This window comes from Xiphias gladius, chromosome 18 (genome assembly GCF_016859285.1).
Source record: "Xiphias gladius isolate SHS-SW01 ecotype Sanya breed wild chromosome 18, ASM1685928v1, whole genome shotgun sequence".
NCBI classification, from domain to species: domain Eukaryota; kingdom Metazoa; phylum Chordata; class Actinopteri; order Istiophoriformes; family Xiphiidae; genus Xiphias; species Xiphias gladius.
Genome location: NC_053417.1, coordinates 17,002,706 through 17,021,902, shown reverse-complemented (window position 1 = coordinate 17,021,902; position 19,197 = coordinate 17,002,706). Strand labels below are relative to the sequence as shown.

General features: G+C 41.0%; 1 protein-coding gene across 1 annotated transcript in view; it reads left to right on the top strand.

Annotated features, from left to right (window-relative positions):
* LOC120804055 (ERC protein 2-like) overlaps positions 1–19,197 on the top strand; it is a 147,238-nt gene that overhangs the window by 45,590 nt on the left and 82,451 nt on the right. Inside the window, 4 exon segments of the mRNA XM_040153222.1 lie at positions 6,271–6,408; positions 10,315–10,503; positions 14,746–14,787; positions 15,522–15,721. Of these exon segments, the coding sequence (XP_040009156.1) occupies positions 6,271–6,408; positions 10,315–10,503; positions 14,746–14,787; positions 15,522–15,721 (569 nt within the window).

The following is a 19,197-nucleotide window of genomic DNA, read 5'->3' as shown; positions in this document are numbered from 1 at the left end:
TGATGGAGGTGGTGTTATTTCACTTCTATTTTAAGAATGATTGAGATTTATCACTGTATGCACGCTGTATCTAAACAAATGCAAGGAAAGTTTGTCTGTTTATACAAGACAACTACAACAAATTTGTTGATAGTGATAAATGAGGCTCATCATATGTATTTGTATGTGTTCTGTATGCTCGTTTCTCTGCATGCATAAAGTTATGTCTGTCTACTCTTGTATAGGTTGATGTGCCTGTGCATCTGTATTCAAATGAGAACATGTGTGTTGCTGATGGACACAGAGCACCATTGTATTTCTTAACAGGCACTAGTGGTTAGCAGCTAAATCAATGATGGGGCAATGGAGAAGAAGGTGCTGCGAGAGTCACAGGCCTCACTTGTAATCGTAGTGAAATCCATAGAAAATTCTGTCTCTTTCGTTTGCTCCCAGTTCCACTTCGACAAACCTTTTTTTTTTTTTTTCTTCTTCCCCTTGGCTGTAGGATAGGCAAGGACCTGCCTGTTTGGCTTGTCAACACTGGATCTGCCATCTTTTTGGTTTGGAGGCAAAAGAGGTTTGGTAGAGAACGGCACGACTAATTTTGAAAGACATGCAGGCATGCTAGCACACATGCAGGTAAACAGTGGCACAAGACATGTTTTTTATGCAACTGTGCCAAGCCCTCTCCTGCAGTCAGGTTTTGGCCAACGGATCAAAGCACAGAAAAAGCCTTTATTTAAATTCCTTGTTTGGAGAGAAAGATTTTGCAACTCTTTTGCACTCCTTGACATGTACTGTATACTTTTGAGGGAGAAAATTCAAAAACCTTTCTCCGACAAAGGTAAAGAATGACCTCTACTTTTCCCTTGTTTAGAAAAGTGTGGATGATTTCAGAACCTGACCATCGTGCTTCTTGACCCTCCTTTCTCTTCCTCCCTCTCTCGGGCACCACTCATCTTATGAAGTCATGGTGCTCTGTCTTTTCAGTCGATAACAGATGAGTAATGACTCCTTGAGCAAAGCAGCATGACATCAGGAAGGTTATTTGAGGGGAAATTGGGAGAGGTGTCATTTTCTGCTCTAAAGGTCTCTATGTATCATGTCCCTTCACATTCCCAAGCAGATGACTCAGTGGTCTATAAAGATCTGAAGGGAACTTCGCAGTTTTTAATAAATGCTAGTAGTTTCCTTTCAGTAGCTTTGTTTGCAGTGTAATGCTTTCTGACATTTTTACGTTAAGCTGCTTATTCAAGGAAACTTATAATGAGGTGTAGAATGTGTGTGTTTTTCTAAACAGTACAAATAAAATCTGGGACCCTGTGTTACCCTGCTCTGTAAAGTGAAGGGCTACGTATATCACATCTCATATAAATCACTTATCCAAAAAACTTCCTCTGTGGTTGTGTGCACTCAAAGTGTGTCAAACTGGATAAATTGGCCTGTGGTAAAAAATTGCCACACGGGGGCGCCAGCTGACACAGTATGCTTCTACAGTCAACCAGTGCTGTCCATGTTTTTCTGTTTCACAGGCAGAGATGTGGTGGTGGGAGGTTGTGGTGGGAGGTTGTGGTTGGAGAGGGGTTAAATGAAGTGCAAGCACATCCTCCTCACACTGAAAAGGTCACTGTCTTCATGACCAGACTGTGTTTCTCTTTGAAGAGTCACAGCTGAGTGCTCAGGAGCAGGAGGATGTCCTTTATTAACTTGGGAATCAACAAGCTCTGATGGCAGGGGATGAGAACAGTATGCAGGTGCGTCTGTTTGAGAAAACTGGAAAAAACACATATAAACAAACACACACACACTGCTTTACTTGGATCAAAGTATTTGATTCCAGAGTACTTGAAGCAGTAGTATGATACTTCCAGTATGTAGTCTTTTATCATATTTCTGTTTGAAACTGTGACCCAGATTTCTCTGGGGAAGTATACATTCTGTTACTACATATTGTTCAGTTTGTGGTTATTTGTGTGTGGCTCTGTGTGTGGCTCTGTGTGTGTGTGTGTGGCTCTCTGTGTGTGTGTGTGTGTGTGTGTGTGTGTGTGTGTGTGTGTGTGTGTGTGTGTGTGTGTGTGTGTGTGTGCGTGTGTTTGTACATGCATGCACATACGTGTCAGTGCCACGATCTTTGGGTTTTACAACTGTCCCTGTCATATTTGCAGAGGCGATGAAAAGCGCAGAGAAATGAGTTGCCTCTCAGAAAGGGCGACCGATTATTGTTTGGTATTTTTATTGGTCCAAAAGAGTTTTAAAAATACAAATGATTGTATTTTTATGGTGGTCACGCTTCACGATGGTCTCCTTTGTGCTCTGCAGAAATGATTCCTCTCGAGGCCACAGAGTTCTAGGTCTTAGTTTGGATGGAAGACAGATGGGTCGAATGGGTTTGTGGTTCTGCAGCGGAACAAGCTGCTTTTAGATCACGATTTTTCGCCAGAGACACAGGGCCTGATATTGTTTCACTAACTTCTTTCCCATTACATTAGAACAAGGCTTGTCTTAATCATGATCATATTCTACAGACTGAAACCACAATGCAACAGCAAGGCTTCCGGTTACTAAACCCGCTGAACAGAGAATGGAAATTTTTTTGTTGACTAATATTAATTGTTCAACCGTACATGAATGTATGTCAGCTATTTCTTGAGACTTCATCCCTCTCTTTAAAGATTTGTCACTCAGCTCAGAATGAATAAATGCCATTTCATAATGTTTTGTTCAACTGATGACAATATTACACCCAACTTTTCAGCCAATAGTTTCACCTACTAGTTGATATATAATAAAAGCTCATTTGTAATCTGTAATATTTTTTTGCATTACAGTCCTGCAATGCTTTCTAAAAATGCAGCTGTAATGCACCTCTATGCATCTTTTTATTTATTTTTTTTACATAGTTATGTCAATTATTACTAGTCATTTATTCAACAAGTATTTTGCAAAAGCTGTTAAGGATTAAAAATCACTGGTCAGGAAATCTCAACAACCCATAGCCTCCCAAAGTATTAGAGTACTTTACTATTCAGCTGTATTTTAGAGCTACAATGGTCAATAGCATTGCAAAGTCGAGGTCAGTGGAAGGTAATTGTGAATCAACACTCCCATATTTAAGGAGAATCTGGTCCTTTCCTATCAGCATGTAGATAAAATAATCAGAGTCAAAACAGTATGGTTGTAAACAGTGGGGAGTCATGTGTGGGAGATGACTGAGACAGACATCATGTTTTCTTAAGAGGATACAGACTCACTGACATAGAAGGTCCACACCGCAATGACTGGCCCATAGAGTCATGGTAGTTCCCTATCGTAGGTGGTCTGATTCAGCGGGAGGTGAGTGTGGTAAGAGAGTGGGATGACATATGCACAGTGGTTTAATGATAGAAGCCTCTGCACGTGTGTGTGTGTGTGTGTGTGTGTGTGTGTGTGTGTGTGTGTGTGTGTGTGAGAGAGAGAGAGAGATGCGGGAGTATAGTTTGAGGTATCCTCATACACTGAAAGATAAAATGAATGACTGCTGTTCTCATCATAACAACCGAGCTACTGGTAGGGAGGCCCCCCTCTTTCCCAAAAAGGCATACAGCTGCCCTGAACCTCGCCTGTCCACAAAAGGCATGTCTCTTTGGAGAGTGTGTTTTGAGTTTGAGAATTCTGACAGAATTCCTTGCCCTCTTTCCCATATCCATGTCTCACGTGACTCATTCTCATCCATTTTTACAAGGTTTAAGTTGTGTTGAATGTTTTTTTGCACAATTTCACAGAAAGCCGCACAACAAGGCTAAATATTTCATCTGGGGCTGTTATTTTGTGCGACCAGGCCAAAGCAAACTTAAGCCTGGTGAAGAATGTAATCATTTATCTAAGACCAGGGGCGACATGCTCAATTTGACCTGAAATAGGTTTCTGTGGTGCCCATAGGGACAGGGAGCAAGAGTGTGCATGAGTGCATATGTATATGTTTTGGTGTGCATTAAGGAGAACAAAGTATGTCAAGCTACTGAGCTGCTACAACTAGGCCTAACTAACTGATATTTGGTTTGTTTGTACTTCCTCCTGTGTTTACTGTGTGTCGAGATAAGCATGTTACGGCGTCAGTCTTGTGTAATCTGTGGGGGGTTCACCAGTGCTTTATGATGTGGCGATTGTGAATGTTATAATGTGTCTAGCCTTAGCACTCAAGTGCCTACTTCCCTTGGAAAATAAGTGAAACGTACTTCTTCAGCCCACTTACTTCAAATGAGAGAAACATAAGAGAATAAATGAGGAAACCCATATAACCCTCACCTCACTCAGTCCCTTTCTCTCTCATAGTGTCTGCCCTAAATTCCCATCTAACACACCCATGGCAATCATAAATTGCTGGGAATTTTATCTAACTTTGGTAGTGTGAAGCTTTCCCATCATTCCCTGAAGGGTTTAATGTCCCTATCGCTTGTGGACTGACCTACCAGAGCCTTTAGCATGGTTGTGTAATGACTGTAATTAACCTATCAAGATCTGCTGAAGGGTCCTGGCTGCTTTTTTCCCACCCCTTCCTGCATCTTTCCCTCCATTTTCAAAACCAAGATGGCTCCTTTAAGTCCTTTATTTTACCCTCCAGGGAGCTGAGAACACCAAAGTCTACAGTTTAATTGGATTCATTTGTAAAATAGCTGTGGAGATTTGGACATTATCTGTCTATGTACCCATGACTGGAATGCCAATTATTCTCTCCACTGGAAATTTTTTTACGCCGTCACCATTTCAGTTAAAGTGTGGTCTCTTGATGGCCTGAAGTGCTTTTCTTGTTTTTATTGAGTTCTCATGTTCATTTGATAATGAATTTCTTTTCAGTGCATATGCCTCTCTGAGGCTCTGATTTGAGAAAGGACCACTTGGGTCAAATATGGTGTTAATGCTTTGCAGCAGTGAGTGAATGGTGCTTTGTCTGTCTGTGGAAAAAACACTAAAGAAGTCTGAAGAAATGCTCTGTGCTAGTGTATACATCTCAAAAAATCTCATGAGGGTCCATCATCTTTCAAACTGAACTGCCTTTTTTCAACAAAATGATATTAACTCATCATTTAAAGAAATGTAGAGTGTGCTTATTTAAATTATAAAAAAGCCACCAGTAAGTCATCATGTCAGCATGTCCTGTCACCAGATGTGCTGTCCCTTTGTAACTAATTTGTAGACCTCTGGGGTTTCATTGCATTGTACTGTGTCCTACTTCCAGCTGCATCTGCTAGTGTTTTGTTTGGTACAGCTTGGGGCGTTTTGTGTTTGTGTGTGCATCTGTGTATGTCCACGTGTGCCTGTGTATGTGTCTTTGTGTGTGTTTATGTTCTGTTTCGCAAATGATCATCAGATAAAGGCTGTTGAACACCACAACTGGCTATTACACCACCACTTTAGCGACATGAGGTTAGCCACAGAAAGGCAGATGCAGAGACATAGCCCTGAAAGTCGGTGGGCTGAATTAACTCATATACTCTAGTATAACACTGTTAAACTGTTACTGAAGCTGTTACAGTTAACCACCATTTAGTCAGACTCTCTAGTGAACAGAGTCATGTTTACAGTGCTGCTGCTGGTAGAAAACTGCATTTGAACTAAAATTCTGTTCATGCTGGAGAAGCTGTCTTAATTTTATCCAAATCTTCCTGCCACAACAGATCAATAAAGACAAATTACACAAAATATTACAGGAAACTATCTGGAAAGCTTGTGCTGCTTGTGATAATTAAAAGCAAGCAAACAAACAAAGATATCCCAGGACAGGGACACAGAAAAAAAAGATGCGGGGATCATGAATGCCCGGGTGGTGTTCCAACCTCATGCTTCTTTCTCAGTGGCTTTGTTGTTTACACCTCTCCACTAAGGTTTATACTTAGAAGTAGAATTAACCTCTACTTTCCTCATGGATCCAACCATAATTGTCTGGACCCAAGCCGTATAGTGGAGGCTTTCATTGCAACTCATCTTTGAGATGCCAGGCCAGAATGGAAGACATTACAGCAGGAAATTGGAGAATGAAGCCAGAGGCTGAGCACATTATTCAGTGTCTGGATTCATCTTCTCGATGAATCACTGGTCAACGGGATAATTTCTTTTTGTGGTACTTTGGTACCACAAAGTCTCCAGTCATGATAATCCAATTAGGTACATTGTGCAAATGCTACTTAACCTTTCAGGTTCAGTATAAACTTTTCTCTCCATTTTAATCTTTGTGATTGTCATGTGCTTGTTTCACATCAATTTGCTACTAACCTCAGCTCCTCTCTTTCTCTGTCTCTGTCCTTCTTTCTCCAGATTGAGAACCTGTTGGAGCAGTTAAAAGATAAAGACAAACAGCTGGCTGGGTTGAGGGAAAGGGTTCAGGGCCTCCAAACTGACTCCAGCAATACAGACACAGCCCTGGCCACACTGGAGGAGGCGCTATCAGAAAAGGTACAGAACAAAGCGAGGGATGAGAGGAGAGTGAGTTTGGATTGGGTTGAAAAATTCAAGGATATCAAAGTTGATGGAGATGTTGCTCTTTTGTTGAATTGATGGTGTGAGGAATAAGGCATGCTACTGGTGAAGAGGCTAAAACTTGTTTATCAGATGTGGACAATAAAAACTCACAAAGTGAAACCACCACTTGGTCTGGAACGGTCTGGAAATTTTTACCCATTGAGGCACACTTGTCTTTTAGGAAGCTGGTATACAGCATACGGCTTAATTAAGTTGCATGCTTTGCTATGACTCACTGCCATGATTTACGAACGCAGCCTCCTAATTTATAGACTTGGACCACACTAGATGAGGTCCCATCTGAAAGCAGTAAGGGAGAGAAGAAGGCACTGGGAGAAGGGAGTTCTAAGGTGAACATAGACAGAGGATTAATCCCTGTCTGTAACTGCACTGAACATAGGGAGGGAATGATCTATAGAATAAGAGGAGGATAGAAGTTTTGAAAGGGGGAGGGATGGAAGGATGGAAAAGCAGAATAGCAGAAGAGGCACAGCCCTGATGGAAGAGGTGGCCTCAGATTAAGGGAGGGAGAGGTCAAGGAATGCAAGGGTGGAGGCAGTTTAAAAAATGAGTAACTTCTGCAAAGACATATGAAAAAAGAGGAAGAACAGAGCTGGAAAGAGAAATACATTTACAGAGAATCAGACAGAGATGGAAATTCAATAACAGACATCACAGCCTAACACATTCATAGAAAAAAATAAGCAACCATGACATAGTAAGAGAGACAATGCAGACACAATGTAATGTAAAGTCTGAATGGGATGTGTACATTCCCAGTCCAATGTTAGTTTAATAATATCAAGTTTGGATCTATTCTGCAGACTATCTATAGTTTCTCCTTCTTTATCAGTGGCATAAAATTGCTTTTATAAACTGGATTTACTGGTCTCCTAATCCTCAACAAGTAGTATAAAAAGCACAGTTCTGTATGTCTTTATGCATAGGAAAATAGATTGCAGCGTAAAACCATAGTGCTGAACAACTGCGTGATTCAAGGTGAGCGAAGCAGACTTATTCCACATGTTGCGGATGGGTGAGTAGATTGGCTGGCTGTTGATCGTAAACATTAAATGTTTGTTGTTTTCTGGCAACATGAGAGAGCAGCTGGTCTCCATAAAGCCTCACCTCAACACTACAGAGCTAGCATGCTGCCACAAATACTAAACCATGAATAGCCTCGCTGGCTAGTGTGGTGTTTTGTTTTCAGTAAAATGCACTGCATTTCATCGCACAGGTCATTTACCCAATGAACACCACGATTTTTAAGTATTTCTGAGGAAACAAGTTACTTTCAAGAAGCTGGAAGGATGAAGCAAATTTTTGCATTGAATAATGGTGTTTTTTTTTTTCTTGTTTACATAAGCCTTTAGCGATGTGTTTATGAATTTGCAGTCATTGTTACAGGGTGCCAACAGTTTCTAATTGGAGGCAGGCTTAAACACAGGGCAGACTTGAGGTTATATACTGTACTGACCGTGACCATGTCAAACCCCTAGTCTGGCAGTATATACACGCTACCTTGAACTGACTGGCTCGATTTCAGAGTGTAGCTTTGTTACATGGTTAAAGTTGTTGCTAGCACACATTTGTTGGTACCAAAGTCTAAAAAATGATAGCTTTGGCGCTGCACGCCAAAAAATGGTTTCCATTTTCATGTTTGTTTGTATTGCAGGCTAAAAGATGGATAGTGTTTACATTTTGCTGGCACTGGCTGCTGCTTAAGAGTTTATAGAGTTCCCACTTAGGACAGATTTGGATGTCGAACAGTAATGCTTGTCTTCCAGTGGCTGCCACATTTTTATTTGTTCTAATGTGCACACACTGTACATGTGTATATTTATGCCTTTGCATTTGTTGTTACATACTCTATTTGTGTTTACAACACTAGCTTGTTTTACTTGTGGGTCAAATGTATACTCATGTTAAGGACTGAAGGCACAGTCAACAGAAAATATTCTAAAAGAACCTTCCATGACAGAATTTGAGTGGTGCATAGCAATCCTGCTAGCAACAATTCGAAAGGTGTTGTAAAAACCAGCTCAAAGTTTTTTTCAACTCTGAGCATTGCGACTTGATGTCTGTACAGCTGATACAACATTAGTGCTGAGTCAGCCAACAATGCTTCCTTATTATAAAAATTTTTGCTTTGTTTTTAGACAATGTTAATTGCTTTGACACATATCGTGACAGCAGCTCAAGTGGAATTGGACACAGGGTTACTTGAATTCTTAACAGATTTGTGTGTGTGTTTATCGCTGCCTTATTAGGCTGCTATTATTTCCTTTTATTGTGTTAAAATTTATTTTATTGAACTATACTGTATTTATATCCATTCAGTCAAGAATCATTTTCCTTTCTGCTCACAGACATCAGTCAATTAATAGACTAGATGTTGGCTGATTTGTGTTTCATTATGTTTGTAACACATGGACTGACACAGTTCATAGATGTTTTCACTTAAAATGATCTTTTATCACCTAAATTTGTTTTTGTTGCTGATGGACAAATAGCACACTGGCACAATAAACTTTAAATCCCTTTTCTGTGTCGGCCCATCTGTTTACCCAGAAACCACTTCTAATGCAGCCTACATATAATTCAGCTGTGATGAGGAGAACGTTGGCGAGCTGTTCAGACTTTGTGGTCAACACAGGGTGTGTGTAATGTGTTTACAAGAATGAGTGTGTGTGTTGCTAATCACACACCCTGTCACAAACCTGCTCTTGGAGCCGGTCGCTAGCCACAGTGCTGTGGTTCTAATTAACAGGCTGGGGCATTGTGCCCATGACAAGCCCAGCTCTTTGGTGTATGTGTGTGTGTGTGTGTGTGTGTGTGTTTTTGTGTGTGCCTGTCTGTGGTGTTTTCTGTGTGTTTTCTGTTGTGTTTACATGTGCTCCACACTTGAGCCTTATAGAGGCAAGTTTTAGTATCACATCCTGGTCTCTTTCCTTAAACCCCAAACATCCTTGAGATTTTTCATAACGTGGGGAAAACACCCAGGACCTATTAGCTATGCGGTCTCTCTCTCTTGCCCTCTCTTCCAAAGCCCACTATGCAGTGCGTTACAGTGCCAGGTCTAGTTAGTGGGTGTATTTGTCCAATTACCCAGGGGTTTAAAGCTGCCAATCATGCAGCGATGCCACATCGTAAAGCCTCGTTGCTGAGCTGTACTCTGTGCCTAAATAAACACCTGAATAAACACCTGGGTAATCACCTAAACACACAACCATACACCTTAACACACATCTACTACTCACACCTTGCATGCTCTGCCACCCATGGTGTGGACCTGGTCTCAGGCCAATGCCCAAAGCCATGGTCCTCCCACTGTCCAATGTGATTAGAGAATAGAGAAAATTATGATGCAAACATTCCAACTTGGTTCGTCAGTGGGCTATGTGGAGTTGTTCAGAAGTGATCTACAGCACTGTCCAATCCATTCTCAATAAATCTGTCTCTGTCCCTCAATCCTTCTCTTCCTTCCTCCTTCTCTCTCTGTTCTACTTGGCACTGACCTCCTCATGTTCCCACTATTAATTATTATACTATTATTTATGACAGGCATTTATGAGTTCGTCTTTGGCCACACTTTGTGAGGTATGCTGGTGAGCCTATTCAGCAAGAGACTGGTTTAAATTTTTCAATATTGTTTGGGAAGTACTGTAATCACACAGGGCTGACAATCTGCTGCACATAGAAGGCTGAACAACATCCATTTATATAATTTCTTAAATGTGGACAAGCTTTTATACAGATAACAGCTATCAAGGCCTTTACCATATTCATACCCACACTTCTCGCCAAACTCTCTTTTTCCTTGTTCTTTCACTATCTCAGGAGCGAGTGATTGAGAACCTCCGGGAGCAGAAAGAGCGGGAGGAAAGGGTTCGGCAGGAGGAGCTGGAGCAGATGCGGAAGGAGAACCAGGAATTAAAGGACAAACTGTCAGCCCTGCAGCCCCAAAAAGTGTCCCACAGCCTAGCAACCAACCCCAGCCCGACCCAGAACCAGAGACCTGATGAAGAGGTCAGTATAGAATGTTTTGATGCAGTAACAGTATCTTAGGAAGTGATGTTTTGTAGATAAGGAAAAAGGTGTGTGAGTGTGTGTCTGTATGCGTGTGGCATACAAAGTTATTAATTTTGTAAATGTGTTTTCGCTGTTGTTGTAATCATTCCCTAAATATTACATTTAATCTGAAATATCCAAAACAAAATATAACTCATGTTTGAAAAAGTATGCATGTTGATACAGGCACTGTGCACAACAAATCTAGATTGCTAGTCTGGTATGTGTTTGGACTGCAGAAAAACAGCGGCAGCAATAACAGCATCGTTATCCACATTATAAAAGACTTGCACATACTGTACCACTTTTGCCGAGGTCTTAATAAGCCCAAACACAAAATCTCATTTCATAGATATAAAACAGATAACAAATATCTTTCTCAAAACCTTTTACTGTTGAATACATCAGCATCGTGACCCTTGTAATTATTTTTTATTGTACAAAAAGAATTAAAAGAATTAACTTTACAGGCACTCTGCAGTGGTTGTAATATGCTGCTTGTACCCTGTATTTAGACTGCTAACATCTACAGTAATAGTAATTCCACTCTCTTACCTCCCTGTGAGCATCCACAATATTGTTAGTCCCTACCAAAGGGCCTGCCTGCACATTGTCCCACGGGATAAAGGGATGAATTAAGAGAGAGTGATTTATGGACGTAAAAGATCCCTCTATCCCTGTTCGGGTGCCAAGTCAGAGGCCTTGCTGTGTTTTTTCTCTCTCTTTTTCTTCTCGCAGGCTTACAAGCCAGGACAGACTCTCGCCCTGCCAGAATTTATGAGAATGTTTTCTTTTATACTCATAAAAAGCATGCACACATCTCATTCCTGTGAAATGATATCTTGTTGAATGTTGACACGGCACCACATGAAAGGGACAGCAGCTCAATAACTCTCTGTAGTGAGCAGATTCACACTCTGACAGAAGTGGTGCCATAATTGAACTGTTCTGTGTTCTCGGCAGCAATCAGACCTGTTATGTAAACTTACAGATTCTTCAGAAAGACAGATCACGTTTGTGTGTTTATATGTGTGAGTATGTGTGTGTGTGCGTGTGATCCTCCCTTTGCGCCTGTGCATGCATGCCACCACAAAAACAACTGTTGATGTAGTGGGTGCATGTGCTGAAGTGTGTTTGTGTGTTTCAGCCTATTGTAGTGCAGTTGACTGTGACAGGTTGCGAGGCTGTAATACTCAGTAGCTCAGAGCTGAACTGACACGCTACCTGAGATTAGATTCTGACCAAAGTGGCCTAACGCACAGGCGCGCGACATAATCTGATAGTGGCTGCTGCATGTACTATAGTTGTAAATCCTGCAATGCCACAATCAAGTAGGTTATGCACAGCAAAAGCTTCACTCCAAGTTGTTGTAGATGGCAGGAATCCAGCACAAATAAAACCCAAATGACAGTATATTAATAAAAATGAAAAGACCGTTCCAAGAAATGGTTAAACCCTGCTCTTCACCGTGAACACTGCACTCCTTGGCCTCCCGGCGATTTGCTGCACCGTCAATCTGAAGGCCCTGTGGTCGCTCATCTCGATCAAGGTGGTGGCATGAACTGCCTAAGGTAGTCAGGAAGGCAGGCATACGGGTCATCTTCTGCACAAATGCTGAAAACCTACCCTTTCAGATTATACCTCGACAACCAATGCTAGCACTTATGTACAATATGCCTCATTTCTAAAAGTTGTTTACATAGGACATTTACTATTTAAAAAAAAAAGGCTTATACAGAAACCATATAGCAAAATGTGCTGATCTTAAAAGGAAGAAATCTTAAGCAAATTAGCTGACTTCTCCTTGTGACTATCACTTGTGTTATTACTACTAGAATATTGCTGTCAGTGGGCGAAATGGTTGTATTTCCTCAATGTCAGCTTTAAGATAAAAAAACATATATTTTTTCTTAACCTCACAAACAGGCTTCGTACACAGTAACTACACAGTAACTTAAATAAGCATTGTGCCTGACAGTGCTGATACGTAGCCATTGACCTCTCAAGCAGATGTAAAGTTTGTGTTTGCCATCAGGTTGTGTATACACAGTGGCCCACTCACTGTATCTGCAGATGTTTGTACTACTGACTCAGTCAAGCTGCTAGCGGAACTTTTTATCTTGACCCCAGAGCTCTGTTGACTTTACTGCATCCTCATCCTTTTCCCATAAAACAGTATTTGTTGATTCCGAGCGTTAATAAAGGACTTCTGGAACTAAACAATAGCTCTTCAGAGAAAAAAACCGTAAAGAACCTCAGGGTAGGCACTGACCTCTCCAGAGAGGGTTTGTTTAAACCAGCAAGAGGGCACCACACCTCAACTGACTTCTGAGTCGTATTCAAAAGAGAGTTTGGTCTTTTTAAACCAGGAGGATGACATATTACTTAGTCTCTTTCTATTTTTAGTTGCCTTTTTCTTTTGTTTAGTTCTCTGTTTCTTTTTGATGATAATACAAAGATAAGACGAGTCAGACATTGATTTTTGCACTGACAGAGATATAATGAGATTGAATGCAGTCATAGCACATTTTTAAAGACTACTCAGGCTCAGTGTTCTTCAGTGTTGAGTTAAATAACCCAGTGGTGATCCTAGTAGACACATATATTTAACTTATTTGTAATATTTGCATTTAAGAGAAATTTCCAGGAACAATAATAATAATAATAATAATAATAATAGTGACCATATATGTTATCGTTATTGGCCTTCCCCGTCCTGTCATAATATCACAAATTCCTGTTGGAACCGCCGTCCGCTCAGCCCCTGCTTTCCTTCTGTCTGTGTTTCTCACTGAAAGAACATAACAAACTCCGGTCCACTTAGGACTAATGCATTTTGTGCTAGCTAAGATTGGGCTTGATGTGTGTGGCCGAGTCTATGGGGCTAGGTGTGGAGGTAACAGGGTGCAGACAAGGTAAACAATGTTTCCGCTTGCCATGCCAGAGGGCCAAGTGTTCCCCTTTTTCACAGGATTTTTCACAGGATTTACTCATTTGTGCAGACGTGTATATTCACAGTTCTTTATGGTCACATCCTGGCACATATATAGTAGACTGGTTAGGCGAACTCCATGGACACACATGTTCTTTACTCACCTATAACACAGGTGCAAACACAAATGTGTGAGCAGAACACAAATAAAACAAAGTCAATGTCTACAATAAAGTAATCGCTGACATTTTGAGTGTATATTGTACACATTTATAGATTTCTTCCTGCTAAGCTAGCTCATTATGCATGCTTGTATCTTATGTGCAAGACCTTTCAATCATTTAGTTGTGCTATGGCTGTATCTTCCATATGCAGGGGCCAACTCGTGCAAGTTGTTTATCTGGTGGGTTTGTGAAAATTGGAAGGAGGCATTTGTTCAGATTGGCTAGTGGTAATAGTTAACAGACACTCCCTGGGGTTTTTTCTCTTTCTAATGACAGACTCAAGCACAGCTACATGTACTGTCCCAGATTTACGTAGATCTGACAATAGATTAATCAGTGTGTGTGTGTGTGTGTGTGTGTGTGTGTGTGTGTGTGTGTGTGTGTGTGTGTGTGTGTGTGAGAGCGCGCTCACTTGATGATGTTTAAACGAGTGGCCTCAGCTGTCTCAACAAGTTAAACAATCTTCACAAACACAGTAGACAGAGAGGTAAAGACCGAGAAAAAGAGGGAGAAGTAGAGAGAACGATAATTCTAGGTTACAAACTTCCTCTGGGATATTTTCTCAGAGAAGAAAGAATTCATCAGTGTAACTGTTTTTCTTTTCAACATTTTACTTAGAAAAAAAAATTGAGATGTTTGGTGGTCTCATAAAATCGCAGCCAAACAGAGGGAGACGGTAATTTTATAATGATAATGACTGAACTCCAAACTCCACATGAAGGACCCCCCGGGGAGGCAACTGATAGAAGCAAACCACAGAAAAGCAGACAGCAGAGCAACCAGGGGGGTGATGAAGGGATGAGAGCGGATGAGGGTACAGATTGGTTCTGCTTCAGCTAGATTGTGACCCTAAACACATACACAGGATTGACTTACCTTTTCCTTTAGGTTTCAAAGGTAGCCATGTGATTAAATCTCACATCTGACCCTGTGTAGCTGTCAGTGTCCAATCATTCAGTCCTAGAGGATGTTAAAATTTTAAGACTATACTTGGTTCTTAAACTAAACTCTCCGTCTGTCATATCTTTTTGTATTAATTTCTAGGTGCCAGCCAAAGTAGATGGGCTACCAGCAGTAAGCCCCACAGTAGGTTCTTTGTTATTTTATGCCTTTGTTTGTGTTTGCGTGTATGTGTGTGTGCATAGGCCATTTTAGGACATCTCTGGCTCAGTTTGTCCAGCCCATCACTCTGTTGCCAGACTTAGCTTAACTTTAATCAATCTGAGCTGTACTCGGCCCTGTTTGTCCTTTGTCCATTTTCATCAATACTTTTTGTCATCCGAAACTTTACTTGGTCAGCCTTAGCTGCACCGTCAGACTGAGCTGTACTTAATCAGCCTCAACTGTAGTGCATTAGCTATAGCAGCTCACATGTTAGAATTCTGATACTTACAGTCTGCAATTTACCATACTAATGTATCATACATAATGCTACCGTAATTCTATTATACTATGCTGACAGTTCAGGTCTGATAGGGTTGAGTTTTATCACTTTTAAATATGTGTATTGTTTGACAGTACAGCTTTATGATTATGGTAAACATTTTATTATTAAAATGTTACCTAAATTAATTCTTATGTTGCACAAATATATCAGAGAGTAATCTGCAGCTAGTTTATGAAGACTTCCATGTTACTGAATTTGCTGGCAAAAGACAGGTAAGGCTAATGGATGGTGAGGTGAGTGTGACAAATTGCAATTCAGACTGAAAGTCTGACAATGATTTTATAAAACAGCAGTGGTTGGAGAGCTGAGTCTTAGATGTCGTAGACTGGCCATTATATTGTGGCTATCTTTGTGCCCCCCCCACCCCCCAAAGACCCAAAACACGGACGAAGCAGTCAGGAAGTGTCCAGACATCACAGATCGTCTGAGGCTTCTGGAGCAGGAAGTGGCTCGCTACAGAGAGGAATCTGGGAAGTCACAAGCCGAGGTGGAGAGGCTAATGGCTGCTCTGAGGGACACTGAGATGGACAAATCGTGCAAGGAGAAGAAAATTGCTGATCTTGAGAGGTAAGGGTCAAAAATTCCATGCCATTCATATCTATCACAAGACACCATCTGGGTGTCCTCAGAGAGCAGTGTCCTTCCAAGTGACCGGATCTCTGTAAGATCTCAATTCATTCCTAAGTGCTGTATTTATAAAGGAGTAATCCACAAGACATAAACTGTCTAGATTTTGTCCTCCCAGCACTTGAGACCACTTCCATGCTGTCATGCTTTTTGCCTGATGTAATCACAGTCTATTAATGTGTGCTGTGACCCAGATATATATACATTTGTTGTTTTTAATCATTTGGCTTAATGTCTTATCATTTGTTTCTGTGTATCAATGTCTGCAGACCAGGGTAAGTAGTTCTTAGTATGCCTGTTACATATACCATCATAATACCGCTAACACTGTCCATAGCCATTACTCTTGACATCATGCCATGACTGTTGGGCTTTTCCAGGTATGAAGTTGGAAATTGAGGCATTTTGGCTCAAACCTGATTCCCAGAAAGCTCAGATTGGACCATCCCAGTGGGATGGTTAATGTGCAATGCATTTACGCCAAACAATCATGGTCCTCATTCCTGTCACAGCAATAACACAATGAGAGACTTTATATGTTTCCTGATTTATATGACTGGAGACATATAGCCTCTCTATTGCACTGACCTCTGCAAAGCTTATTCACGTTTCATTACTATCATGAGTGCTGTCGTGTGTGTTTTTCCTCATATCATACTCAGTTTAAATGATGTGTGTGTGTGTGTGTTTTCACATGTGTGTCTATAAACTCAACAGATAAGTGGTTTTCTTTCTGTCTTTGCATTACTGTAAATGCATACAGTAAATGAGTTTGTGTGTGTGTGTGTGTGTGTGTGTGTGTGTGTGTGTGTGTGTGTGTGTGTGTGTGTGTGTGTGTGTGTGTGTGTGTGTGTGTGTGTGTGTGTGTATGTGTGTGTGTGTGTGTGTGTGTGTGTGTGTGTCTGTTATTGAGTTTGGCAGGCAGGCAGCCAGTGGCATGCCAGTGGGAGGTGGTGTATCCAGCCCAGACACTGGCTGTTTATACTGCTCTGTTTATTACTGGCACGGTGCTACTCAATTATCATCTGATTTATGGATTGGCATGGTGTGTACCCAAATGAGTGGTTGCTTAGTGCCAATGCAAATGTATTGCGTGTGAGTATCTGCGCGCATATTTACGTAATGTGTGTGTGTGTGTGTGTGAGTTTGTGAAAAAGAAGCAAAGAAAGAGGTATGTTTTTGCATGTGTGTCTGTACAGAGTATGTATCTGAACTTGAAGCAGTTATAAGTAGCTGTGTGATGGTCAGTGTGTCAATATATGTTGATTAATAGTGTGTGGTGTCTCTGCTAGTGGATTACCTTTCTTCAACTGCACAGAAGAAAGGCTTGAGTGTGAAAAATGTATGTGAAAAGGACAATTTTTTTTAACACGTTGACCCCATCAGGTGTGTTATTGCTAGCTATGGTTCTGAATGGAATGGAATGAATCTGGATGGGCTGCATGTACTGGATCCAACACAGTTTCCTGCCTCATTCATTACCCGTTTTACAGACTCTCCACTCTGGCATGGAAACCATGTGCTGAGTCAAACTCTGTGGGAAAGCATGAGCATCAAGTAAAATAGGGATACAGTAGCTCCCGCAGAGTTTGTTCACACAGTCTACTCTCTGTTACCATGTGTGTGTGCATGTGTCATGCCTCTGCCTCTACGTCGTCATGTGTATGCTGCTCACATGCAGCTGTCGCCAGAGTATGCGCATGCAGGGTACACGTGTGTTAATCTGTGTGTTTAGTTTCTGGATCAAGCATTCGAAGAGTTTCTTTTCCCCCAAAGCTTGTCCATCTTATCAGGTCCGCTGTCTCATTAGTGTCAAACACTCACTTCTATCAATCCAACCCCTCCCCTTTGGTCGGCACTTACAGGTCAGAGGTCATAAGCAGGTCAGCTGCAGGTTATCAGAGGAGGATCCACTGCAGTCATAGACTGCCACTGTAAATACACTTAGTATAATATCATACTCAAATGTACAGTTTCAGTTGGTGTGACTGCAGTGGACACAAGTTGGCCATCATGATCTGATTTAACACACTAGACCTAAAAAATATTCGTGTTTTTACTTGTGTGTGTCTATGAACATTTGGTATATGACAGCATGGGTGGACATGTTCCTGTGTGCTGATTGGACTTCTGTGTCAGACTGTGCGAGATGTGCCTGGGCAGAGGATGAATGTCTTTTTAATCAGAGTGTTTCTGTTGGAACTTGGCCAGAGGGCTTATTAACCACTATCTGGGTGGAGAGAAAGAAGTATACATGAGGAAACAGACACTTTCTCATTAAGCTGGCAAGGCGGCAGAGAGAGTCAAAGATGGATGTGGCCAGCAGGTCATTGTAATAAATATTTTCCAGAACAGGGGACACTCACTCATGGCTATTTCATAGCTTAGATCTCCTAACGATCTTCTCTAAGTCATCAGTAATAACATTAGGTAGTTCATGGTTGGTGTTTTTTTTTTATTTTTTGTTTGTTTTGTACTTTTATGTGTGTAGGTGTAATTCACACTGAATATGCTTTGTAGAAAGCATCTGTATCAGGTGTTAACCCATGTGCTAATTGTTGGATATGTTAAATAGAGCTCTGAAAGTCATGGTTACTGATATCATGGAGCAGTTTGTGTAGACATATGGTGGAGTAAAGTAAAAAAATTAATTAATTTCTTAGCCTGACATACCAGGAGTTCAGTTAAGTAGCACTTGAGTGTTTCCCCTGCATCATTTTCCTATAAGTTATGCAGTTGGCAACATGGTATTGAACATCTAAAAGTACAAGAGAAGGAATCCAGTGAATGGTCTGTTTAAAAAATGACCAGTTTTAATTAACCTTATACATCAGGAGAAAGTAAACATAATTAACACATTTTTGCACCAAAGCATTTGCAGAAATTTGAGATATAAGTTGTGACTAAAGTTGTTCAAATATGGAAATTAGAAAAATGCATTACTTTTTTTTTTTTTTATATGTCAAGTTAATATAAAGCCTCGTCTCCTTTGCAGTCACTGTTTCATGCATGGCTACATATTGTGAAGTAGTGGAATTGTTCATCTTAATGCTAGTTCAGTCCTTTACTTTGAGTGTTTCGGCGGTGATGGGAGGGCTAAACATTGAAAAATAAATCAGACCCTCGGTGGTCACCATATCATCGCTATAGACATTGTAAGGACTGTGGTATGTAAGGGAGGATTTCAGGAAAAGGGAGGTGTGTGTGTGTGTCTGTGTATGAAAGAGTGTCTGTGTGTGTCTGTGTGTGTGTGTGTGTGTGTGTGTGTGTGTGTGTGTGTGTGTGTGTGTGTGTGTGTGTGTGTGTGTGTGCATACCTATGTATGTATGTATGTGTGTGAGTGTGGACATGTCTATCTAGGGTGAAACTGAGGAGAATACATAATGGTAACGAACTTCGCAAGGGTCTGTTGGCTGAGAAGA